The sequence below is a fragment of the Osmerus eperlanus genome, chromosome 22 (genome assembly GCF_963692335.1).
Source record: "Osmerus eperlanus chromosome 22, fOsmEpe2.1, whole genome shotgun sequence".
In the NCBI taxonomy this organism is placed as follows: domain Eukaryota; kingdom Metazoa; phylum Chordata; class Actinopteri; order Osmeriformes; family Osmeridae; genus Osmerus; species Osmerus eperlanus.
This window is the reverse complement of record NC_085039.1, coordinates 12503073-12527199: the sequence shown is the minus strand read 5'-3', so window position 1 is coordinate 12527199 and position 24127 is coordinate 12503073. Positions and strand designations below refer to the sequence as shown.

The following is a 24127-nucleotide window of genomic DNA, read 5'->3' as shown; positions in this document are numbered from 1 at the left end:
GAAAAGAGAGAGGAGGAAGAGAGGAGAGTTACTCACAGGTAAACATCCTTCTTGTCAGCGATGTAGTGAACTATGTCCTGAGGACACATCAGCTTCTCTGCCTCACTGTCAGGGATCTCGAAGCCTGGACACACACACACACAGACGGGGTCAGAGAGGTGGGGTCAGGGAGGCGGGGTCAGAGAGGCGGGGTCAGAGAGGCGGGGTCAGAGAGGCGGGGTCAGAGAGGCGGGGTCAGGGAGGCGGGGTCAGGGAGGCCCGGTCAGGGAGGCGGGGTCAGAGAGGCGGGGTCAGGGAGGCGGGGTCAGAGAGGCGGGGTCAGGGAGGCGGGGTCAGAGAGGCCCGGTCAGGGAGGCGGGGTCAGGGAGGCCCGGTCAGAGAGGCGGGGTCAGGGAGGCGGGGTCAGAGAGGCGGGGTCAGGGAGGCGGGGTCAGGGAGGCCCGGTCAGGGAGGCGGGGTCAGAGAGGCGGGTCAGAGATTGTGGACGGATGGAGAGGAAGCTCTACTGACGAGCGCCATCTAGGTGTGTATGTGTGTCTAGGTGTGTATGGTGTGTGTTTGTGTCTAGGTGTGTATGTGTGTGTGTGTCTAGGTGTGTATGGTGTGTGTGTGTCTAGGTGTGTATGGTGTGTGTTTGTGTCTAGGTGTGTATGTGTGTGTGTGTCTAGGTGTGTATGTGTCTAGGTGTGTATGGTGTATGTGTGTCTAGGTATGTATGGTGTATGTGTGTATGGTGTGTGTGTGTGTCTAGGTGTGTATGTGTGTGTGTCTAGGTGTGTATGGTGTGTGTGTGTCTAGGTGTGTATGGTGTGTGTTTGTGTCTAGGTGTGTATGTGTGTGTGTGTCTAGGTGTGTATGTGTCTAGGTGTGTATGGTGTATGTGTGTCTAGGTATGTATGGTGTATGTGTGTCTAGGTGTGTATGGTGTGTGTGTGTGTGTCTAGGTGTGTATGTGTGTGTCTAGGTGTGTGTGTCTAGGTGTGTATGGTGTGTGTGTGTATCTGCATTACAAAATGGTATCTTGTACATTTGTATTTTTTGTAATATTTGTATTTTTATATTGTAATTTACGGCAACTTATATTTTATTTTATTGTATATTTAATTCTATTCTAATCCCACTTAGTACTGCTAGTTTATGTACCCTTAGTATAGATAGTCCACATATTTAAATTTTAGGTATATGTTTATTGTATGCACCTTCCTGCCAAAGCAAATTCCTTGTCTGTGCAAACTTTCATGGCGAATAAATCCCATTCTGATTCTGGTGTGTCTAGGTGTGTGTGTGTCTAGGTGTGTATGGTGTGTGTGTGTCTAGGTGTGTATGGTGTGTGTGTGTCTAGGTGTGTATGGTGTGTGTGGTCTCTCACCAAACTCATCCTCCATGGCCATGATGATCTCCACCTGGTCAAGACTGTCCAGACCCAGGTCCTTCAGGAAGTGAGACGACGCTTGCAGCTGCAACACACACACACAAACATATGAACACATACACAGGTACACACACATTGACGTACAATTTAAACGGATCCCTTTAACCAGTATGCATAGCACCTGCACTGGGCGAGCATGCTACTTCTAGTCTCATCAACGACGTTTCTTTCGTCCATTTCCGTTCCGCGTCAGCGAGGGAGACATTTACCTTCTCAGGGTTGATCTTGTCGTACAGTTTGAGAACGTAGATGACCCGGTCAAGGATGGTGTCGAGGGTGAGCGGGGGTAGGTCTCCATACTGCCGCTGGACGGACAACGTTAGGCGGGGAACCTGACGAAGGGACAAACGGTGTTTGACCAACTCTCAAGAACGCGGATTGAGTTTGTCCGGAGCGAATAATTGTAAGCAAACACCTAATTATCTTTGAGCGTTTAAAATGTATCGAGGCCATAGCTAATTTCTACAGCGGCTTAGACCTTCCTGACCTAGTAGTAGCTAGCGTTAGCATTAGATGCTAGTTAAGGTTAGCTAGGCGGTCATGAAGACGTAAAATTACACACACCTGTGTCAAACACGTTTCTTGGCCGCTGCAAAGTTGGGAGAATAGCCTTTGACTACCGACGGTTGTCGCTGCGATTCTTACAGCGGAAGAACCGTGTAGCGAGGTTGTTGAATTCTGCAGTGAGCGGAGACACCGGGCAAAGATGCGAGTCGCCATCGTGGTAAACACCCAGAATAAAACTTGCGACGCATGCGCTTATCGATCTGTAGTTTTTTGGCGAGGGTCGTTTCAAAGTCAGACATACACGGCAAGACAAAACGAAATTGTATGAACGTTTATTACAGACATATACAATAACACATATATTGCAACAATTAAGACAGCAGGTTAAACTTTTTTTCAAACGTTTCTTTTAAAACTCAAGTAACCGAGAATAATGTTTGGATTAATACAATAAACTACAGCACAGGATTTTGTCACTGGTGTACCCCGTCAGGTGCCTCGAGGTGTGTAGTGATAGATAGACAGGTCTCCGTTGGGGTGTGACATCAGCAAGGTGTTCTCACCTCCCCAGAGGGCGAGCAGGTAGCCCCCCTCCCCCTCCCCCAGGAGCACCGTGTCCCCCCCTCGAAGAGCCCCCAGCTCCCACACACACACACACCCGCCCCCGGGCGCCCCCCCACTCCTCTGGGTCACATACAGGACTCTGGAGCCAAGGACATCCACCTCCAACAACCTGGGGGATAGACACACACACACACTTTTAAGCATAGAATGCAAAAATACCCCAAAACACTCTTACATTTGAATTGTACATTGCTCTGAGTGAAAGCTTCTGCTAAATAAATAAAATATGAAGTAAAATGAAGAATATTGTCCTTGTCCCCTCCTCCCCCTCCTCACCTCCCAGAGCATGCCCCACCCTGCCCCTCCTCACCTCCCAGAGCATGCCCCACCCTGCCCCTCCTCACCTCCCAGAGCAGGCCCCACCCTGCCCCTCCTCACCTCCCAGAGCAGGCCCCACCCTGCCCCTCCTCACCTCCCAGAGCATGCCCCACCCTGCCCCTCCTCACCTCCCAGAGCAGGCCCCACCCTGCCCCTCCTCACCTCCCAGAGCAGGCCCCACCCCACCCTGCCCCTCCTCACCTCCCAGAGCATGCCCCACCCTGCCCCTCCTCACCTCCCAGAGCAGGCCCCACCCTGCCCCTCCTCACCTCCCAGAGCAGGCCCCACCCTGCCCCTCCTCACCTCCCAGAGCATGCCCCACCCTGCCCCTCCTCACCTCCCAGAGCAGGCCCCACCCTGCCCCTCCTCACCTCCCAGAGCAGGCCCCACCCCACCCTGCCCCTCCTCACCTCCCAGAGCAGGCCCCAACCTGCCCCTCCTCACCTCCCAGAGCATGCCCCACCCTGCCCCTCCTCACCTCCCAGAGCAGGCCCCAGGCAGCTCCAGTCCAGAGACCACAGCAGAGCCTCCAGTTACAGGGTTGGTGGCCAGCAGAGAGAACAGCTCTCCTCTCCTTTCAGTCTTCCTGTCCTCCTCCCTCTCTCTTCTCTCCTCCTCCCTCTCTCCTCTCTCCTCCTCCAGGGCGCTGTGGGACGTGTGCTGCAGCAGGACAAACAGCACCCCCTGCTGGATGCACAAGGAAATGACAGTCACAACTACGTACACGATACAAACATATATCCAATAACAGTGTTGAGTACATGCATCCAGGCCTCAGGAACACTGACCCTGGTGCTGTATCCTCTCAGGCTGACAGTCTGAGTCAAACTGTGCTGCAGCAACATCCTCTGTAGCAGCTGGCCAGTCCTCATGTTCCTACACACACACACAAACAGAGTGAGACACACACACACACACACGGAGACACACCCACTATGGTTAAAGAAGCTCTTCAGATCTCTGATCTGTTCTCCCTCACCACAACACAAGATGGCCATCGTCGGTTGAGCCAATCAGAGCGTCCTCCTGCCCCTCCACAGCAGCCAGCGCACGCACACACGCACCTGGGGACACGAGAGGCTGGGTGGACTGCACCCTGCGGAGAGCACACACGCACAGATAAACAAACAAGAATGAACCCACGTGCAAACAATGAAACATACTGTGAATAAAACTGACAGTGGAGACTGTTGTTAAAACTTTGTCATGTTTAGATATGTGATATAAAACACACACACACACACTCTCTCTCTCTCACACACACACTCTCTCTCCCTCACACACACACACACACACTCTCTCTCCCTCACACACACTCTCTCTCCCTCACACACACACACACACACTCTCTCTCCCTCACACACACTCTCTTTCTCACACACCTCCCCCCCTCTTTCCCTCACACACACACACACACACTCTCTCTCCCTCACACACACACACTCTCTCTCACACACCTCCCCCCTCTCTCCCTCACACACACACACACTCTCTCACACACCTCCCCCCTCACACACACACTCTCTCTCCCTCACACACACACACACTCTCTTTCTCACACACCTCCCCCCCTCTCTCTCCCTCGCACACACACACTCTCTCTCTCCCTCACACACACACACTCTCTCTTTCTCACACACCTCCCCCCCTCTCTCTCCCTCACACACACACACACACACACTCTCTCTCCCTCACACACACACACTCTCTCTTTCTCACAAACCTCCCCCCCTCTCTCCCTCACACACACACACACACTCTCTCTCCCTCACACACACACACACACTCTCTTTCTCACACACCTCCCCCCCTCTCTCCCTCACACACACACTCTCTCACACACCTCCCCCCTCACACACACACACTCTCTCTCCCTCACACACACACGCTCTTTCTCACACACCTCCCCCCCTCTCTCTCCCTCGCACACACACACTCTCTCTCTCCCTCACACACACACACTCTCTTTTTCTCACACATCTCCCCCCCTCTCTCTCCCTCGCACACACACACTCTCTCTCTCTCCCACACACACACACTCTCTCTTTCTCACACACCTCCCCCCCTCTCTCCCTCGCACACACACACTCTCTCTCCCACACACATTCTCTATTTCTCACACACCTCCCCCCCTCTCTCTCCCTCGCACACACACACTCTCTCTCTCTCCCACACACACACACACACTCTCTTTCTCACACACCTCCCCCCCTCTCTCCCTCACACACACACTCTCTCACACACCTCCCCCCTCACACACACACACTCTCTCTCCCTCACACACACACTCTCTTTCTCACACACCTCCCCCCCTCTCTCTCCCTCGCACACACACACTCTCTCTCTCCCTCACACACACACACTCTCTTTTTCTCACACATCTCCCCCCCTCTCTCTCCCTCGCACACACACACTCTCTCTCTCTCCCACACACACACACACACTCTCTTTCTCACACAGCTCCCCCCCTCTCTCCCTCACACACACACCTCCCCCCTCACACACACACACACACTCTCTCTCCCTCACACACACACTCTCTTTCTCACACACCTCCCCCCCTCTCTCTCCCTCGCACACACACACTCTCTCTCTCCCTCACACACACACACTCTCTTTTTCTCACACATCTCCCCCCCTCTCTCTCCCTCGCACACACACACTCTCTCTCTCCCACACACACACACTCTCTCTCTTTCTCACACACCTCCCCCCCTCTCTCCCTCGCACACACACTCTCTCTCTCTCCCACACACATTCTCTATTTCTCACACACCTCCCCCCCTCTCTCTCCCTCGCACACACACACTCTCTCTCTCTCCCACACACACACACACTCTCTCTCTCTCCCACACACACACACACTCTCTCTTTCTCACACACACACACTCTCTCTCTCTCCCTCACCCCCCCCCTCTCTGTACCTGCCATCCTGCAGCAGAGAGAACACCTGGATGAGGGGGGCCGCTGAGTGGGAGGAGCTAACCACACACCCTCGGGACACGCCCACTACCACTTGCCCCGCCTCCTCGCTCAGCAACACCTGGGAGAGACAACAGGACAGGACCCTGCACACACACACGTCAAGCTTCATCAATCTTTAGGGTTAGTAGTAAACCCTTATTCTGCCTGGTCTCATAGTTCTACACAACTACAGGAGTAAGAGTGTGTGTGTGTGAGGTGTGTGTGTGTATATGACTGTGTGTGTGTGTTTCCTACCTGGTTTCCCTGACCTCCAGCTCTCCTAGAGTCACACACAGCAGCCCAGCAACATCCAGCACTGGAAACACACTGATCACTGGCTGTGGACACACACACCAAGAGGTTGTCCTGTATTACATTGTCAACAGTGTCCAGTACAGATACTCCCTCACCTCAGTGAAGTGCCAGGTGCACAGATACTCCCTCACCTCAGTGAAGTGCCAGGTGTGCAGCCGTGTGGGCGGTGTGTTTGTCCTCCACACACACACACTGCGCTCTCCTGCTATGGCCACACACACCTCTGCTGTCAGCCAGTACACACAGCATGCATCCACTACACTGTCTCCTGCAGGGGCCTGTGCACACACACATAACACTTTTACAAAGACCATGTCGTAATGAAGACCAGGATTGTTAAATTTGGGTATGCGTGAGGTGCTAATAAAAGACGTTTTGGAGTTTAATGATAACTACAACCCCCATTCCCGAGAGAAAGACTTCTTTACCTTCAGCGTGTGGGTTCTCCTCAGGACAAATCTCCTCTCCTCCTCCTCCTCCCCTCCCCCCAGGGAGTCTGGGGCAGGTGGGGGAGTTCTGTCATACGATCGGTTAAGGTGCAAAGGGGTGAGGAGCAAGAGGGGAGAGACGGGGGAGTCAGAGGGGCGGGGGGAGAGGGAGGGAGGGGAGAGGGCCTGTGTATGGGGGCTTCGGGTGCGGGTGAGAGTGGGGGCGAGGGGAGAGCAGGAGGGGGGGAGAGCAGGGGTGAGCCCTAGAGAGGGCAGAGAGGAGGGGGAGAGGTGGGGGGTGAGACCGAGGAGAGGTAGATGGAGGCTGGATTGCACAGAGGGGGTGTGATCTGTTTGAATGGGTGTGGTCAGGGAGGGACTTAGGAGGAACTGGGAAGGGCCATGCTGGGGGGCAGGGCATTCAGAAGGACACTCAACTACTTCCTGATCTATAGGCTGGGCGTCTGATTGGTGGGCTACAGACAGGTGGGCTTTAGATTGGTCACAATGCTTGTCCTCTGATTTGCAGTTAATCACAGATTTGGGACCTTGTGATTGGTAGTCTACAGTGGGGATGACCTCTGGTTGGCCGAGAGGCTTGTCAATCTCACACGTTTCCTCTGATTGGTGTCCCACAGACTGCTCAGGTTGGCCAATCGAACTGTGTTCTTTCAGGGGAGGGGCGGAGTCTATGACAGAGGGCGTGAGGCTAAGTGATAGGGGCTCTGCCGTAGCTACGGCAACGTGGTACCAGTCATCGTCACGGATATGGTTGCCGAGGTGTCTGCGTCGGGTGCTGTAAGGAGATGCGGCAAAGGGTTCCGGCGTTTCTACAACGATGCGTTGCAGCTTTTCCAGCTTGAGCCTGCCAAACTGGTCGTCAGGGAGATAGAAGTCCTGGAGGTCGAAGGTCGCCAGGACTCGTGTGAGGCTCCCAGCATGCACTGCTCCGGGAGATGACACATTCCCTACACACACAGGAAGTAAACAACTAAATTACCATGGAAACTAAGATTCTGGCAAGTGGTCCTCCACAGACACACAACACCCACCTCTGTTCTGTAGAGGAGAGCTGGTCCTGAAGATGGGGTAGACCTTGGTCTCTGGTCCTCCAGAGAGAGCCTGGCCTCCTTGCCCTGGTGCCCCAGGGAGGGGCTGCGAGGCTGGGCCAGGACCAGCAGGATGCCGGGGTCTGTCTGGTGCTAAGACCTCCAGCAAGTCTAAACTCAGAGATCCTCCCAGACCCCTCCCCTTCCTGTTTCCTCTCCTCCACTTCCTGCTCTTGAGGCAGCCTCTCATTGGTTCAGCAATGCAGCCTTTGGAGACTAAGCACGCATCCTCATTGGTCACTGACTCCCGAGCAGACATGTATTGGGTTGCCGACTCCGAGGTCACATGGTCGCCGTCCGGACCCTGAGACGAGTGTGTGTGTGTCCCTGGCCGTGTGTGTGAGCGTGGTACAGAGTGTGTGTGTGCGGTCGGTCTGGCTCTCTTGCGCCCCCTGGAGAGCTGAGACAGAATGACTGCACGTAGATCAGGCTGGCTCTGGGAGGACGTCATGCGCCTTGTGGTGCGAACGTAATACTCCACCGGGAAAAGCAGACCCTCCACCAGTGTGCAGGAGTCCAGAACACTCCTTTCCTCTCCTCCTTCTCTCTTTCCTTGTTTCATCTCCTCTTTTCCTATTTCCCCCTCGTCTCCTTCATCTTGCTCTCCTCCTCCCTCTCTCTCCTCTGCTCCTGCCTCCAACCTTCCTCCTCCTCCTCCCTCTCTCTCCTCTGCTCCTGCCTCCATCCTTCCTCCTCCTCCTCCCTCTCTCTCCTCTGCTCCTGCCTCCATCCATCCTCCTCCTCCTCTCTCTCTCTCCTCTGCTCCTGCCTCCATCCTTCCTCCTCCTCCTCCCTCCATCTCTTGGTTTACAGCTCCTTCTCCCTCCCTCCTCCCAGGCAGTGTATCTGTGTCACAGTGTGACATCAGCAGAGAGGGGGTTTCCGACTCGGAGCATGACAGCAGCTGTTCTGCCTCCCCCTCCTCCCCCCTCTTCTCCTCCCTCTCCTCCAGGCGCAGGCTGCTTCGTCGTGACCTGAGGCGAGGGGCGGGACTTAAAAAGGGACCCTGTGTGTGTCCGGGGTCAGGGGTCAAAGGGCAGGTTCCTCCAGCAGGGAGGAGGAAGCGGACAGATGGAGTCCTCTTCTGGCCCACCGAGCTGCCTGTGAAAAATAGATTACAAACATGTTATAGACACGCTATAAACATGTTACATGCATGTAGTAATCATTTCACCAACAGAGTATAAATATATCATCCTTGTTTATAGTGCAACAGTAGAGCCGTGTGTACAGGGTTACGTAAAGTAGGTAACGTTAAGTGTTATCAACTCACCTCCAACATGGCCTAGGCCAGGAGCTGAGCCTGGGAGCGCCCTGGCCGGGCTGCCCAGAGTGAGGGGGGACAAGGCTGGGTAGAGAGCTGAGCTGGCTTGGCCTTCGTCCCTCTCCTGGTTCTGCTGGGAGATCCGGCTCCTTACGTGCCTACGGACTGTCTCTGATCGCTCTGCACGCTGGGGACAGGAGAGATGATAACAAACACACACACCTGCACGCTGAGGACAGGAGAGATGATAACAAACACACACACCTGCACGCTGAGGACAGGAGAGATGATAACAAACACACACACCTGCACGCTGAGGACAGGAGAGATGATAACAAACACACACACCTGCACGCTGGGGACAGGAGAGATGATAACAAACACACACACCTGCACGCTGGGGACAGGAGAGATATCATGATAACAGACACACACACCTGCACGCTGGGGACAGGAGAGATATCATGATAACAGACACACACACTCACACACAGCTTGTGCACCTGAAGTCGTTGAGCTGTCCGGAGGTATTCCTTCTGAAGCAGGGACAACTTCCTCCTCAACTGGGAGGAGAGAGAGGGTGAGGAAAGAGGGAGAGAGGATGAGGGGAGAGATGAAGAGGTAAATGCATGTATGAATTTGTGGTTGAATAAACCCCTGTAACCTACTCTGCCCACCTGTTCCTTGTCATCGCAACTAAGAACGGCGTTTAAGTTGTCCTCCATTCTACTTGCGCCACCGATTCTGTAATGTAAAAACACACAGTACACACTGAATTTGACGTAAACAATGTGCCTTGTCAAAATAACTTACTCGTATATTTCAGTTCGTCGTTGTCAGGTGGCAAGCTAGCTAGCTAACTACTACAGTGTGTGTTATGACGTCTCGACCCAAAGGTAAATAGGGATTAATTTACGAAAACTAGCAAGCTAGCCAACCTGTTGGACACCGGCTATGTTAGCTAACAAGCTAGCATAGTGGATTACTGGTGTTGGCTCGCTAAAAGACAACACCAACGGTAGCAAATATCGTTTACTTTACCAAGTGAACCACCAAAGAAAGTCCTCTGCACTAGTACTGTTCCCTCCAGCGCTGTTTTCCCCTCCCGTTCCGATGCTGAAGCTCCACTTCACGAGGATAGACAACTTTCCAATCTCCCGCAATTTCGGGCGAGATCAGACGATACCGGAAACCCTGTGTTGCCAGATATTATAAACCCCCTTTCTTAATGTTCATGCTTTTGGAGAACTGAGTCCTCACAAACGCGATAAAATGTGCAAATCGATTGTTGGTGTTGAATAAGAAAAAAAGAGCAATGACTATATCCGAATTAGCCAATACTACCACACCAAAACCTCAGGATATAGGCTACAAATAGGACTTAATCTTTTACTATATTTATAATGATTAAAACATTAAACCTTAAAACACCATAACATCATATTCCTAATCTGTAACATGAGCACGAGTTCACATACAGTTAGGTCCATAAATATTTGGACATTGACACAATTTTCATCATTTTGGCTCTGTATACCACCACAATGGATTTGAAATGAAACAATCAAGATGTGCTTTAAGTGCAGACTTTCAGCTTTAATTTCAGGGTATTTACATCCAAATCAGGTGAACGGTGTAGGAATTACAATACATTTTATATGTGGCCCCCCCCTTTTTAAGGGACCAAAAGTAATTGGACAATTGGCTGCTCAGCTGTTCCATGGCCAGGTGTATGTTATTCCCTCATGGGAGTTCGTTATTTCATTGACAAGGAGCAGATAAAAGGTCTAGAGTTCATTTCAAGTATGGTATTTGTGTTTGGAATCTGTTGCTGTCAACTCTCAATATGAAGTCCAAAGAGCTGTCACCATCAGTGAAGCAAGCCATCGTTAGGCTGAAAAATCAAAACAAACCTATCAGAGAGATAGCAAAAACATTAGGTGTGGCCAAATCAACTGTTTGGTACATTCTTAAAATGAAAGAACGCACTGGTGAGCTCAGCAACACCAAAAGACCCGGAAGACCACGGAAAACAACTGTGGTGGATGACAGAAGAATTCTTTCCCTGGTGAAGAAAAACCCCTTCACAACAGTTGGCCAGATCAAGAACACTCTCCAGGAGGTAGGCGTATCTGTGTCAAAGTCAAAAATTAAGAGAAGACTTCACCAGAGTAAATACAGAGGGTTCACCACAAGATGTAAACCATTGGTGAGTCTCAAAAACAGGAAGACCAGATTAGAGTTTGCCAAAAAACATCTAAAAGACCCTGTACAGTTCTGGAACAACATCCTATGGACAGATGAGACCAAGATCAACTTGTACCTGAATGATGGGAAGAGAAGAGTATGGAGAAGGGAAGGAACTGCTCATGATCCGAAGCATACCACCTCATCAGTGAAGCATGGTGGAGGTAGTGTTATGGCGTGGGCATGTATGGCTGCCAATGGAACTGGTTCCCTTGTATTTATCGATGATGTGACTGCTGACAAAAGCAGTAGGATGAATTCTGAAGTGTTTCTGGCAATATTATCTGCTCAGATTCAGCCAAATGCTTCAGAACTCATAGGACGGCGCTTCACAGTGCAGATGGACAATGACCCGAAGCATACTGCGAAAGCAACCAAAGAGTTTTTTAAGGCAAAGAAGTGGAATAATCTGCAATGGCCAAGTCAATCACCTGACCTAAATCCAATTGAGCATGCATTTCACTTGCTAAAGACAAAACTGAAGGGAAAATGCCCCAAGAACAAGCAGGAACTGAAGACAGTTGCAGTAGAGGCCTGGCAGAGCATCACCAGGGACGAAACCCAGCGTCTGGTGATGTCTATGGGTTCCAGACTTCAGGCTGTCATTGACTGCAAAGGATTTGCAACCAAGTATTAAAAGTGACAATTAGATTTATGATTATGTTAGTTTGTCCAATTATTTTTGGTCCCTTAAAAAGGGGGGGGCCACATATAAAATGTGTTGTAATTCCTACACCGTTCACCTGATTTGGATGTAAATACCCTGAAATTAAAGCTGAAAGTCTGCACTTAAAGCACATCTTGATTGTTTCATTTCAAATCCATTGTGGTGCCAAAATGATGAAAATCGTGTCAATGTCCAAATATTTATGGACCTAACTGTATCTTGAGCGCGTGCGTATCGCTCATCCCTATTAATTACAACTAAACTCACTTTGACACAAGATGGATTCAATCTTTATTATACCGTTGCTCAATGTCATACAGTTTTCCATAATCCAGATAATACTTGGACATGGTATGAAGCCCATTTCATACATCTTGATTACATATATTTGTTGTTTTAATCAGTAACTTTGGCAACCAACCACGTGATATGGCCAGCTCCAGTACAATCCATCTTTCTCATGCAAACTCATCAAACCTTAACTAGCACTACAGTTTATTTTATGAAACTGACCGCCGTGGCACTCCAGGCTCAGGAGGAACAGGCTCTCCAGGTTTCGAACCCTGGTCCCACCCCGGTCCTCTCCACACACTCACAAGATCGACCACCTCTCTCTCAAACAAATACCACCTCAGCCCAGAGCTTCTCCGAGCAGAAAGAAATCTGATGGCACAGGCAAGCGGTGTTTACACTGAGGCGTGAACACAGTTACATTTAGGTCCGACTGTTGATCTTTAGACACTTTTAATTTAAGGATCGTTAATATAGACCAAGTGAGGATTGATAGCGACACACAAATGTTTAAGGCTAACTGTCTTCTGCATCGGTGGGCCGGGACCAGGCTTGTCTCATCACAGTGTTCGCAAGCAGAAGAACTGACCGAGGATCAGTTGAGATGTTGGGAATAATATCTGTGATGGCAGGAGGTGGAGACATGACCCCAGGGCACCGCAGACACACAGCACACAGACACGCAGACTCACAGTTTCATGTAAAACATATCCTAGCTTTAGACTACAACGACTAAGACTATGTTCTCCGGAGGACAAAAAAGTTAATTCTCTTTTAACAAAACAGTGATAACGGGCATTTCCGTTTAAGTAACTGCGTTTCCCAACGGGGTAAACAAGCATCGTCAGTCGGCCATCTTTCCACCAGAGGACAGTCCAACATCGCCGTCATCCTAATCCTCATCGCTTTGCATAGAGTCTTCCTCCCCATTCTCCACGACCTTCATTGGCAGGGTGATTCCCGGGTGGGCCTTGCGCTGGTGTTTGAGGAGGGTGGAGGTGCGGGTGAAGCCCTGCCCGCAGGCGACGCAGCGGTACGGCCGCTCTCCAGAGTGGGTCCTCAGGTGGGCCGTGAGGTCGGACAGCCGGTTGAACGTCTTGCCACAATGCTGGCAGCCGTGCGGCTTGTCCCTGACGTGCACCAGCATGTGCTCCTTCAGCCGGCCCGGCTGGGCGAAGCTGCGCCCGCACTCGGAGCAGGAGTAGGGCTTCACGTCCGAGTGCAGCAAGGCGTGCCTCTTCAGCGCCCCGGAGTACGAGAAGCTCTTTCCGCAGACGGAGCAGTGGTACGGCCTCTCTCCAGAGTGAACCTTCTGGTGGTCTTTCAGGTGGCCGCTCTGGGTGAAGGTCTTATCGCACATGGAGCACTTGTAAGGTTTCTCCCCGGAGTGGATCCTCATGTGGATGTGCAGCGCTGAACGCTTCAGGCAGTCTCTGCCGCAGAGAGGACAGATGTGCTCGGTCTTCTTGGAGGGTCTGTGGGCCTGCTGGGGGGCCGAGGCCTCTTCCCCTCCAGACACTCGGTGGCGCTTGGCGTGTTTCCGGAGGCAGCCGGAGAGAGCGAAGGTTTTCCCGCAGATGGAGCAGATGTAGGGTCTCTCTCCCGTGTGGACGCGCATGTGGTCGGTCAGGGCGGACTTCTTGCGGAAGCTCTTCTCGCAGGCGGAGCAAGGGAAGGGTTTTTCTCCTGTGTGGGTCAGCAGGTGGTTCTGCAAGGAGCACCTCTTCTGGTAGCCTTTCCCACACAGCTTACAGACGTGGGGCTGGAGCGTGACGCCGTGATGGTTGGAAGCACCATCTTGGAGACTGATACCACTGGATCCTGGAGGCAGCAAAGACGGTTGGAGAAAACAAAACAGATTAAGCGAGATGAGGCAGGTGAGGCACAGTACATACAGGAAAAGCTGAAAAAACAATGTAAAATCCCAGAAAATGGACTCACCAAGGCCAGGGACATCGACCATTGTTCCCCCAGAGTAGACCACAGCACCAAGACTGTCGTCTTCATCCTCATCCTCCTCATCCTCCTCCTCATCGCTGTCATCAACATTCACCTCTTTCTTCAGACTAAAGTCCTCTTGCTCCTCAGGCCCCTGCTGTGGCCTGCTCTGGTCACCGTGGTTACCAGTCTTCAGCATGGGGGGGGTGGATCCTGACAGGCAGGAAGTAGAACAGCTGGACTCCAACGCCTCCTGCTCGACATAACCAGAGCGAGTATAAGGAGAAGTGAGAAGGAGAGCCAAAGCCCCAAGCCCAGCCCTAGGTCCAGGCCCAAGCCCAGACCCAAGCCCAGGCCCGTCCCTGGAGTGGATCTGCTGGTGTCTCTTCATGCTCCCCAGCTGGGAGAAGCTCCTCCCACAGTCCTCACACTGGTAGGGCTTCTCTCTAGTGTGGGAGCGCTGGTGACACTGCAGGTAGGACGTCTCGGAGAAGCCTTTGCCGCACACGTCGCAGACATGGGGTTTCTCCCCCGTGTGAGTGACCTGGTGCTTCTGCAGGGCCGACAGCCTGAAGAAGGTCTTCCCACACACGCTGCAGCAGTGCGGCCTCTCTCCTGTGTGCGTGTTCTGATGCTCTCGGAGACTGCTTATCCTGGTGAACCTCTTGCCACACGCAACGCAAGGGTGGGGTTTCTCTCCTGTGTGTGAGCGCTCGTGCCTCCTCAGCGCCCCCTGGTGACTGAACCTCACGCCGCAGTCTGAACAGGAGTAGGGTTTCTCCCCCGTGTGAACCTTCTCGTGTTCTTTCAGGTGCTCCTTCTGGCGGAAATGCTTCCCACACGTGGGGCAGGGGTAAGGCTTCTCTCCTGTGTGGGTCTTCATGTGCATCTGGAGTCTGAAGAAGGATGGACACTCCCTCCCACACTCAAGGCAGCGGTGGAACTTCTTCACTGTCTGGTTCTCCTGCTGGTTCTCATAATTGCTCTTCTCACCTTCTCCTTGAGGACACAGAACACACACACAGCGATTGTCTTTTCTATCCCAACAACTGAAACCCAACAAAATATATCCTAATAATCCAAACATATCCTCACACAATTGACTGTCTGACTGACCTGATTGAAGAAAATCCCATTCCACTTCCTCTCCGTCAGAGTTGATCAGACCCCCTACAGCCTCCTCGTCCTCCTCACTTCCTGCCTGGTCTACACAGCTACCATCCTGTCGCCCTGGCGACACGCTGGGTATGGAATCACGGCAATCCTACAACACAGAGAAAGATCAGAGCGCATTGACGCCAAAGATCTGCAAACTGAAACCCTCTGATGATCAACGATCCCAGTCTCCTACCGTGTGTGTCCCCCCCGCTGGGGCAGCATCGGGGCCCAGGACCCCGGCTCCTTCCCCGGAAGTCTGGCTCGCCGTGCTGCAGGGGACCCCGGCTCCTCCCCCGGAGGTCTGGCTCGCCGCGCTGCAGGGGCCCAGGGAGTTCCGCTGATGCCGACTCAGATTCTCCACCAGCGTGAAGCGCATCCCGCAGACAGAGCAGTGGAACGGCTTTTCCTTGGTGTGAACCCGGAGGTGCTGCTTCAGCCGGGAGGCGATGTTGAAGCTCTTCCCGCACTCTGAGCAGCGGTGCGGTCTCTCCACGCCGTGGCTGCTCCTCTGGTGGTCCTTCAGCCTGGTGGACGTGGTGAAGCTCTGCTCGCACCGCGAGCAGCGGTAGAAGTTCTCCCCCGTGTGGATCTGCATGTGGATCTTCAGAGACACCAGCTGGGCGAAGCCCTTGCCGCAGTGGGAGCAGCGGTAGGGTGTCTCCCCCGTGTGCAGTCGCTCGTGCTTCACCAGCGTGCCCGAGTGGGCGAAGCTCTTGTCGCAGAAGGAGCACTGGTAGGGTCTCTCCCCTGTGTGCACCCTGTCGTGGCTCTTCAGCTTGGCCGCCGTGGAGAAGCTCTTCTCGCACTGGCGGCAGCGGAACGACTTCTCTCCGGAGTGGGTGAGCTGATGCAGCTTGAGGTGGGCCACCTGGGTGAAGTGTTTCCCGCACTCGGAGCAGCTGTGGGGCTTGTGGCCGCTGTGCAGCAGCTGGTGCCTCTTGAGGTCTCCCAGGTGGGTGAAGCGGCTGCCGCAGTCGGGGCAGGCGTAGGCCCTCTCCCCGCTGTGCACCTTCTGGTGGGTCTTGAGGTTGGCCGCCTGGGAGAACTGCTTCCCGCACACGAGGCAGGGGAAGGGCTTCTCCCCCGTGTGGGTCCTGTGGTGCAGCATCAACTTGTAGGCGCTGGACAGCCGGCGGCCGCACAGTGAGCAGCAGTGGGTTCCCCTGTTCTCCTGGTTGAGTTCACTTCCTCGCAAACCCTCTTCCCCTCCCAGTCCTGGGAACACAGACATGAACGTATTAGACAACATGAACATAGCGTACACCCACAAGCAGGACATCCATCAACCATCTCCTGCTCCACACCGTGATCATATCTGAGTCAGGTGGCTGAGCGGTTAGAGAATCGGGCTAGTAATCAGAAGGTCACTGGTTCAATTCCCGGCTGTGCAAAATGACGTTGTGTCCTTGGGCAAGGCACTTCACCCTACTTGCCTCTGGGAAATGTCCCTGTACTTACTGTAAGTTGCTCTGGATAAGAGCGTCTGCTAAATGACTAAATGTAAATATCTCACCGTACGAGGGATCTTCCTCCTCCTCTTCCTTCACCACCACCACCTGCCTCTCCCAGGCATCCTCCTTGCTGGACGACTCCTCAGACTGGGGTTCTGGCTGGCTGGCAGATCCTCCCTGGCTGCCTGGCACAGGCCTCAATGCCCCCCCAGACAGCCCAGCCTCCGGCCTCTCCCCCTGGCCCCCAGACTTCCTACCCGGACCACGAAAGCCCCGAGGCTCTGGAGCAAACTTCCTGTTCCCGCCGTGGGCTCTCTGGTGGACCCTGTAGTTCACCCAGAGAGAGAAGCTCCTCCCACAGAGACCGCAGCAGTACGGCTCCTCTGCAGGAGCCGGGCTGGGTCTGGCGAAGCCCCTCCCAAACCGGGAGCGTCGGAAAGGCGTCTTCCTGGAATCCGTGCACACGTGTCGGGTCAGAGAGTGCCGTGGAGAGAAGGTCTTCCTGCTGGCGAAGCGGCGGTTGGATATCGCCCTGGCAGGGAGGTGCTCGTGCCTCGGATCAGACCCCGGCAGGGAGAAGCTCCCGCCCTCAGGTGTTTCCTGGAGTTCCTGCAGGTCCGGGCCAGACAGACAGCTCCCCCTGCTGTCCGGGAGAGGGACTTCGCTGTTGATCGTCAGCCTGTTTTCACAGTGCGTTGCCATGTGGGACTTCAGGTACCAGAGACGGGAGAAGCGCTTCCCGCACTGCGAGCAGGGGTGCGGTTTCTCCCCGGTGTGGGTGCGGCGATGCTGAATGAGCTGCCCCTGGCTGACGAAGCTCACGCCACAGTCGGGGCAGTGGTACGGCTTCTCTCCGGTGTGCAGACGGGCGTGGTTGTGGAGGTGCGCAGTCTCTCTGAAGCGCTTCCCGCACACGAGGCAGGGGAACGGCCTGGCGTCCGTGTGGGTGGCCTGATGCCGCCGCAGCTTGGAGGGGTTGGGGAAGTCCTTCTGGCAGACGGAGCAGGCGTATGGACGCTTCCCGCTGTGGACGTAGCGGAAGTGAGTGCTGACCTGCTCCTGGCTGATGTACGTCTTGCCGCACTCCAAGCAGCTGAAGGGCCTCTCGCCCGTGTGGGTCCTCAGGTGGACGGTGAGCCGGTGTTTGGTCAGGAAGCCCTTCCCACACACGGAGCAGCCGTGAGGTCTCTCCCCCGTGTGGGACATCGTGTGGGTCCTCAGTGTGGACGGGCTGGGGAACGCCTTCCCACAGTCCAGGCAGCTGTAGGGAAGTTTTGTCGTCCCTGACGATGCACGGCCATGCCGCCGCGGGGTTCCTGACGTGGAGGGACCCTCCTCACTGTGGAACCCCCCGCTGAAGGGTTCTCCCAGAGGGGCAGAAGAGGAGCTGTGGAACCCCCCGCTGAAGGGTTCTCCTGGATGGGCAGAAGAAGAGGAGCTGTGATTAGGGATTTCTCACAAACCACAGAGGAAAAGATGAAGGATGTTTTCGTGTGATGTTTTGAGGGAGCAGGAATGTGTACGTTATTAACAGGGTTCGTACAGATACTGTGTGATGAATCTCCAGGACTTTCAAGGACTTTTCAAGCACTATTTTGGGGGTTTTCAAGGACTACAATCAGAGATCTAATTTATCAAACATATGCTGTATTTACTTTAAATTAATCCTTATTAAAGCTACAAATGTTATTCAATCAAGAGCAGCTTGTGATTTTCTCTTTTTCTTTTGTTAACATTTGCTAACATTAATGAGACGGACAGCAGTGGGTTTATTAGACGCTGTCTCTTTAAGACCTCACGCACATGTCGTGGATCTGTCTGACACAAATCCGGGGTCAGTTGGCTGAGCGGTTAGGGAATCGGGCTATTAATTACAAGCTTTCCAGTTCGATTTCCGGCCGTGACAAATGACGTTGTGTCCTTGGGCAAGTCACTTCACCCTACTTGCCTCGGGGGAATGTCCCTGTACTTACTGTAAGCCTCTCTGGATAAGAGTGTCTGCTAAATGACTAAATGTAAATCTGGTTTTCTTCCAGCTCTTCACCTTCATTTAAGATTTTGAAACTCATTTAAGACTGATTTACGAGGATACTCACCCAAAATGGTCATTTTGACAATGTTCTGTTTCGTCTTCAAGTAGGCCTAATCAATACGGTACTGGCGCGCACTGGCTGAGAAGAAGAGGCTTTTCTCTCGGTGTGTGTGTGAGTCGGGTGTGTGCAAACAATGACGCTTCAGACAGCGCTTGTTCAGAACCAAATTGATTTCTACTTCGGCTCTTATCGTGCTTGAAAAACACAAATGAATTGAGAGCATTATCATATGCTATAACGCAAACCAAAGAATGCCAGAAAAAACGGATGGTGCAGGAGGGGGGGGGGGGGGGATGGGCTGAGGCGTTAATTCTGAGGTAAAAGACTTTTATAGAAGACAAAAATTAACACTTCAAAATTACTTTGTAAATTCATATATCGTCTTTAAATAATTAAAGCACTTTTCAAGTACCTTGTCATTAATATGACTGTTTTCAAGGGTTTTCCAGGACTTACATTTTAAAAAGTCAAATTCAAGTACTTCAAGCACTTTAACCCTTGTGTTATCTTCGGGTCATTCTGACCCATCTGTCATTATGACGCGCTGTCGTATTGCGACAACTTTACCGCATACAAAAACAAAGTGAAGCATTTTCTTTTAACCGTCGGGGTGTGTCAGACCCCCCACATCGCGAAGGTTCAAAGGAAATGCTTTTTATTGGGTGTGCTCAAGCCTTCGGCGAGAGCACAACCTTTGTTCTCTCACATATATATTTATTTATTATGGTTTATTTTCGCCCCCCTAAAACAATATTTGGCCTACATACACAACGGCGGTGTCAAAAGGTTCGTCTTGGTAGCGATTGCGTTGCTTCTATTGGAATTTACGTTCCGCTGCATGGTTTGGGCGTAAGTTAAGTTTTTGTGGCGAAAAGTGAAGCTAACGGTGGCTAATTTGCTAGCCACAGTCACTGACGTTACTAACGTCACTAACATCACGAAAACACGCGTGACTACCTGTAGCAGAACATTCGTTTCGCATCTGTTAACTTGGGGGATAGCTAGGCTAACTATAGCTTTACTGCAAGGCAGCTGCAGGAACGCCACAAGCAAAGAGGCCAGGGTGATAACTATTTACTCATTTTACTTTGTGATATGACACACAATTGTGATGTGTAATGTACAATATTAGCTGATATTATTAAGGAAGTAAGCCCACATCTACTTTCGGAAACGGTAGTCTACTATTTCACTGAAATATTAGCATCATGACATTAGCCTCTGTTGCCCGGGCAACACATACTACAGTGGTCTATGATGTATCTGTTTTCAATCGTTAAAATAAACATTCCTCACATATACATTTTCGTTGTAGGATTTATTATGACATTAGATTACAAGTAAACGATTTGTGGGTGAAATTATCATTACCTGTGGTTTCAATCCAGTGTATCACTGCAACGCTGTAGCCTACGCGAGACACACGAAAAAAACATCTAACATACACAGCTGTAGGAAGTCAAACGGCGACAGAACATGTTCGGCACTCCCCTTACTTAAATCAAAAGTCTATCTAACTACTAACCTGAACTTCATTGCCACAGCCTAAACGTTGTCAATCTGTTCATGAAAATAATTAATTTCAGCCTAAACCGTACAACGGAACGTTTAATCGAATTCAACCAACGCAATCGCTACCGAGACGAACACAGCAGTAGTCTAGTACTGTACCGTAGTAGTAGAATTTACCGGGGCAGCTTCTCCACACAGGGCTATATCGCATTTTGTGTTGTTACCTTACAATGATCGCTACCAGTGAGCTTTTTATGAATGAGCGATTTTCCACTAAATAAATGTCAAGCTTATTTACGTTTTGGGGGGCATATTTTCAGTTAGCAGATGGTACTGTTTGAATCGCGATTCCATCTTCTACTGCCGGGTAACGTCGTAGAATAATCTTCAAAGGGGGTTCTTTATTAATGAATGAATGCAATGAGTAGGCTAAATGCATGAAAATATCACGAGAAGAGAAAAACTTAAAAGGACATTTAAGTCATAGAGATTAGGTCAATTTGTACACTGGTCTGCCAAATTTATTCGTTTTGATTCAACGATGAGGCTGCCTCTTGCAGGGGAAATGAGAAGACATCCATTTCATTCTACACTTCACTCGTATTTTCAATTGTAAATGAGCAGCAAAAAAAAATGCTTTTAAATCTATGTAATCTTTATAAATCGTCAGGTGGCTGAGTGGTGAGGGAAGCGGGCTAGAAGGTTGCCAGTTCGATTCCCGGCCGTGCCAAATGACGTTGTGTCCTTGGGCAAGGCACTTCACCCTACTTGCCTCAGGGGGAATGTCCCTGTACTTACTGTAAGTCGCTCTGGATAAGAGCGTCTGCTAAATGACTAAAATGTAAAATGTATAAATAATAAGTATGCATTTTTATATAAAATACAGAAATATCAGTTGTAAAAATGTCATTAAAAAACGGACCCCTGTCCAACCGACGCAAGCAAGCACACCCTACAATTTCCCCAGAAATTGTACCCTCTCTAGTTTGTTTTTGTATTGGGTAAAGTTGTCACAACACAACGATGGTTCATGTGACCCGAAGGCAGCACAAGGGTTAAGCACCTTGTACGAACCCTGTATAAAAGAATACGCAATCATCAGGTCCCAAGAAGAGATGAGGGCAGTACTAACCAGTTTCTCCACCAGAAGAGATGAGGGCAGTACTAACCAGTTTCCCCACCAGAATAGATGAGGACAGTACTAACCAGTTTTCCCACCAGAAGAGATGAGGGCAGTACTAACCAGTTTCCCCACCAGAAGAGATGAGGACAGTACTAACCAGTTTCCCCACCAGAAGCGATGGAGCAGTACTAACCAGTTTCCCCACCAGAAGAGATGAGGGCAGTACTAACCAGTTTCCCCACCAGAAGAGATGAGGGCAGTACTAACCAGTATCCCCAACAGAAGAGATGAGGGCAGTACTAACCAGTTTCCCCACCAGAAGCGATGAGGGCAGTACTAACCAGTTTCCCCACCAGAAGAGATGAGGGCAGTACTAACCAGTATCCCCACCAGATGAATTCACCATAACGACGCCATCCTCCTCTTCCTCCTTCACCACCAGGGATTCAGGTCCCTGGTTATATGGGAGACATCATGAGGTTATCCGTCAATGGATCAAAGGCATTTTAACACTTTGAATTTCGACTAAAAGTGTAACTCATAAAGCATGAATCATCTCAAGCAGCAGCACTTACATGGTGGCTTCCATTACTGCTAGCAGCAGCACTTTACTGCTAGCAGCAGCACTTTACTTACTGCTAGCAGCAGCACTACTTTACTGCTAGCAGCACTACTTTACTGCTAGCAGCACTACTTTACTGCTAGCAACAGCACTTTACTGCTAGAAACAGCACTTTACTGCTAGCAGCAGCAATACTTTACTGCTAGCAGCAGCACTACTTTACTGCTAGCAGCACTACTTTACTGCTAGCAGCATTACTTTACTGCTAGCAGCACTACTTTACTGCTAGCAGCACTACTTTACTGCTAGCAGCACTACTTTACTGCTAGCAGCACTACTTTACTGCTAGCAGCACTACTTTACTGCTAGCAGCACTACTTTACTGCTAGCAGCACTTTACTTTACTACTGCTAGATATCATCCTTAAGCAGCGGATCATTTCAACCGAGTTCATAACACTTCAACCGAGTTCATGACGCTATTAGCCCTACAACACATTTACTCAACCATTGCTATAAAGGGAGAGCTAGCGACGCAATCCTAGCCTTTTTACAGTAAACTAACAGAGTTGAATGCTCATTTAATTTGTTTGATGTGTAACTAAACATAAGATTATCCATTGTGAAACGGTTAAACACTAACGGCTAAAAGCTCAGTAATGTGATGATTTGATGCTGGTTTGCTACATCGGAACTTGATGACTTACTCACTGTATTAAATATGTTGAGTTAATTAAGACAAACTGGACTCTGCTCCCACAAACAAGCTAGCTATGTATAGTAGCCAACTTGCTTCTCAACCTGTATCTAGTTTTGATGGCTACAACCAATTCTGTTCTATAAGAAGCCTAACCCTTACTGTCGAGTTTACATTGTTCTTAAATTAAAGAAGCAACTGATCAACTACATCCTTAGACTACTAAATAGCGTCCATGGACTCATCTGTACACCACGAAACTGTGGTTTTCCCTGTGTGAATGTAATCTGCACCGTGTTTCACAGTCAATAAGACGCTTGCATTTACTGAAATAAGATGCTACATTTAGGCCTACACCTTAGAAATGTGTACTGTAGCTGTCTCCATCACTGCCGTAATATGGTGTCTGTCTAGTGTTTAATTGAAAGTGTAAATTAAAGAGTTGTTTTTGTTTCCAAAGCTAGCGTAACTAATGAAGCATGTTTGAGTTTTCACAACACAGATGTAGAATCCCTCTTTAAGCAAATACAGATACACCCATTACAGAAGATCGCTAACACAGACACTGTACAATTTTCCCAGTCGCTGAATGCAGAAAAAAAGGTAACTAGCCTAGCCGCTATTCCGCTAAAATGAGTAGATTAACGCTAACCCAAGTCGCTGCAGTGAAGCAAGCCATCTGCGTCGGAGTTGATGAACGGAAGTAACATGAGTCAAATTAAAACCCTTCAAAACGCGTTAATCTATTGTTGATTTGATAATATACATGCATGTTCTTATAGTTAATGTTATGCAATTATATAATTTTGTTATGAATATTAAACTTGTATTTCATGAAATCGCTCAAAAGGTTTCGTCCTCCCCGCTAAAGCTAGCAGTGCTAGCACTACTGTAGCTAGCTAAAAGGAGAAGCTGCAGAGAACATTTGCATTATTCTAGCTCTAATTACCACAAATTCACGACAATCATCTCACCCCATCCATTCTGAGTCGACCTCCTTTGATTGATAAATAGCTGTCGTTATCACCCTTTTTTCTCTCCTACTACCGTCAGTTAACACGAGGCTAACGTCCGTGATTCAGGACTGAAAGTGTTCGGTCGTTGGTTACGGAGCACATCAGATACAGCATCATATTGTGGTTCGGGAATTTTTTTGATATAAATAATCCACGATCAGACATTGATGGCCCTAATAATATTATTAATTGATACAATGCAAAAAGGGAACCAGTTAGTGAAGCCCTCTCTCTGCCACTGTTGGTTGATCTTGGTTTTTTTTTCCGTTTCCGGGTTGCTCTCCTTTTCCGTTCCAGGTCATCGATGTGTATCATTAACCCTTTAACGTTTTTTTCGTCCTAACTTCTATAGCTGATCTTCAGCTCGCAAGGCTGAAACCAACTATAAAAGTTAGGACAAAAACCTTTCGCT

General features: G+C 50.6%; 3 protein-coding genes across 5 annotated transcripts; all 3 read right to left on the bottom strand.

The window, feature by feature from the left end:
- Window positions 1-14: 14 nt before the first annotated feature.
- On the bottom strand, window positions 15-2186 carry ndufab1a (NADH:ubiquinone oxidoreductase subunit AB1a). Its single transcript, XM_062448783.1, has 4 exons — window positions 1997-2186; window positions 1642-1764; window positions 1370-1457; window positions 15-124 (listed from the first exon to the last, which is right to left on the bottom strand). Exons 1-4 carry the CDS (start codon window positions 2150-2152, stop codon window positions 33-35), a joined length of 459 nt encoding a protein of 152 aa, XP_062304767.1. The 5' UTR covers window positions 2153-2186; the 3' UTR covers window positions 15-32.
- Window positions 2187-2255: 69 nt separating this feature from the next.
- Window positions 2256-10159, bottom strand: palb2 (partner and localizer of BRCA2). The gene is made up of 14 exons (XM_062448943.1): window positions 10003-10159; window positions 9639-9705; window positions 9465-9524; window positions 8971-9148; window positions 8488-8798; window positions 7641-8322; window positions 6589-7556; window positions 6292-6438; window positions 6101-6183; window positions 5806-5949; window positions 3861-3977; window positions 3670-3757; window positions 3360-3568; window positions 2256-2672 (listed from the first exon to the last, which is right to left on the bottom strand). The coding sequence occupies exons 2-14, from the start codon at window positions 9684-9686 to the stop codon at window positions 2429-2431; spliced, it is 3279 nt and encodes a 1092-aa protein (XP_062304927.1). The 5' UTR covers window positions 9687-9705; window positions 10003-10159; the 3' UTR covers window positions 2256-2428.
- A 1999-nt stretch (window positions 10160-12158) lies between these two features.
- LOC134009026 (zinc finger protein 850-like) lies at window positions 12159-24016 on the bottom strand. 3 transcript variants are annotated; one of them, XM_062448669.1, is made up of 8 exons: window positions 23674-24016; window positions 21820-21895; window positions 16776-18128; window positions 15562-16477; window positions 15456-15516; window positions 15221-15368; window positions 14108-15103; window positions 12159-13987 (listed from the first exon to the last, which is right to left on the bottom strand). In XM_062448669.1, exons 1-8 carry the CDS (start codon window positions 23680-23682, stop codon window positions 13059-13061), a joined length of 4488 nt encoding a protein of 1495 aa, XP_062304653.1. In that variant the 5' UTR covers window positions 23683-24016; the 3' UTR covers window positions 12159-13058. The 3 variants fall into 3 exon arrangements, with proteins under 3 accessions (XP_062304653.1, XP_062304652.1, XP_062304650.1); XM_062448668.1 differs by having other exon boundaries at window positions 14108-15087; window positions 15217-15368; window positions 15456-16477; XM_062448666.1 differs by having other exon boundaries at window positions 15456-16477.
- Window positions 24017-24127: the final 111 nt, after the last annotated feature.

Bases quoted from the DNA above. Each gene is read 5' to 3' on its own strand.
- ndufab1a (XM_062448783.1), bottom strand. From the start codon at position 2,152: ATGGCGACTCGCATCTTTGCCCGGTGTCTCCGCTCACTGCAGAATTCA. The intron at 1,765-1,996 runs GTGTGTGTAATT...TCCCTTCGTCAG, and splicing joins AAGAAACGTGTTTGACACAG to GTTCCCCGCCTAACGTTGTC. The intron at 125-1,369 runs GTGAGAGACCAC...GTGTGTGTCCAG, and splicing joins GGCCATGGAGGATGAGTTTG to GCTTCGAGATCCCTGACAGT.
- palb2 (XM_062448943.1), bottom strand. From the start codon at position 9,686: ATGGAGGACAACTTAAACGCCGTTCTTAGTTGCGATGACAAGGAACAG. The intron at 7,557-7,640 runs GTGGGTGTTGTG...CTGTGTGTGTAG, and splicing joins CTCTCCTCTACAGAACAGAG to GGAATGTGTCATCTCCCGGA. The intron at 6,439-6,588 runs GTAAAGAAGTCT...GTGTGTGCACAG, and splicing joins GGAGAACCCACACGCTGAAG to GCCCCTGCAGGAGACAGTGT.
- LOC134009026 (XM_062448666.1), bottom strand. The intron at 18,129-21,819 runs GTTAGTACTGCC...CTGCCCATCCAG, and splicing joins TTCATCTGGTGGGGATACTG to GAGAACCCTTCAGCGGGGGG. The intron at 13,988-14,107 runs GTGAGTCCATTT...TGCTGCCTCCAG, and splicing joins GGTCGATGTCCCTGGCCTTG to GATCCAGTGGTATCAGTCTC.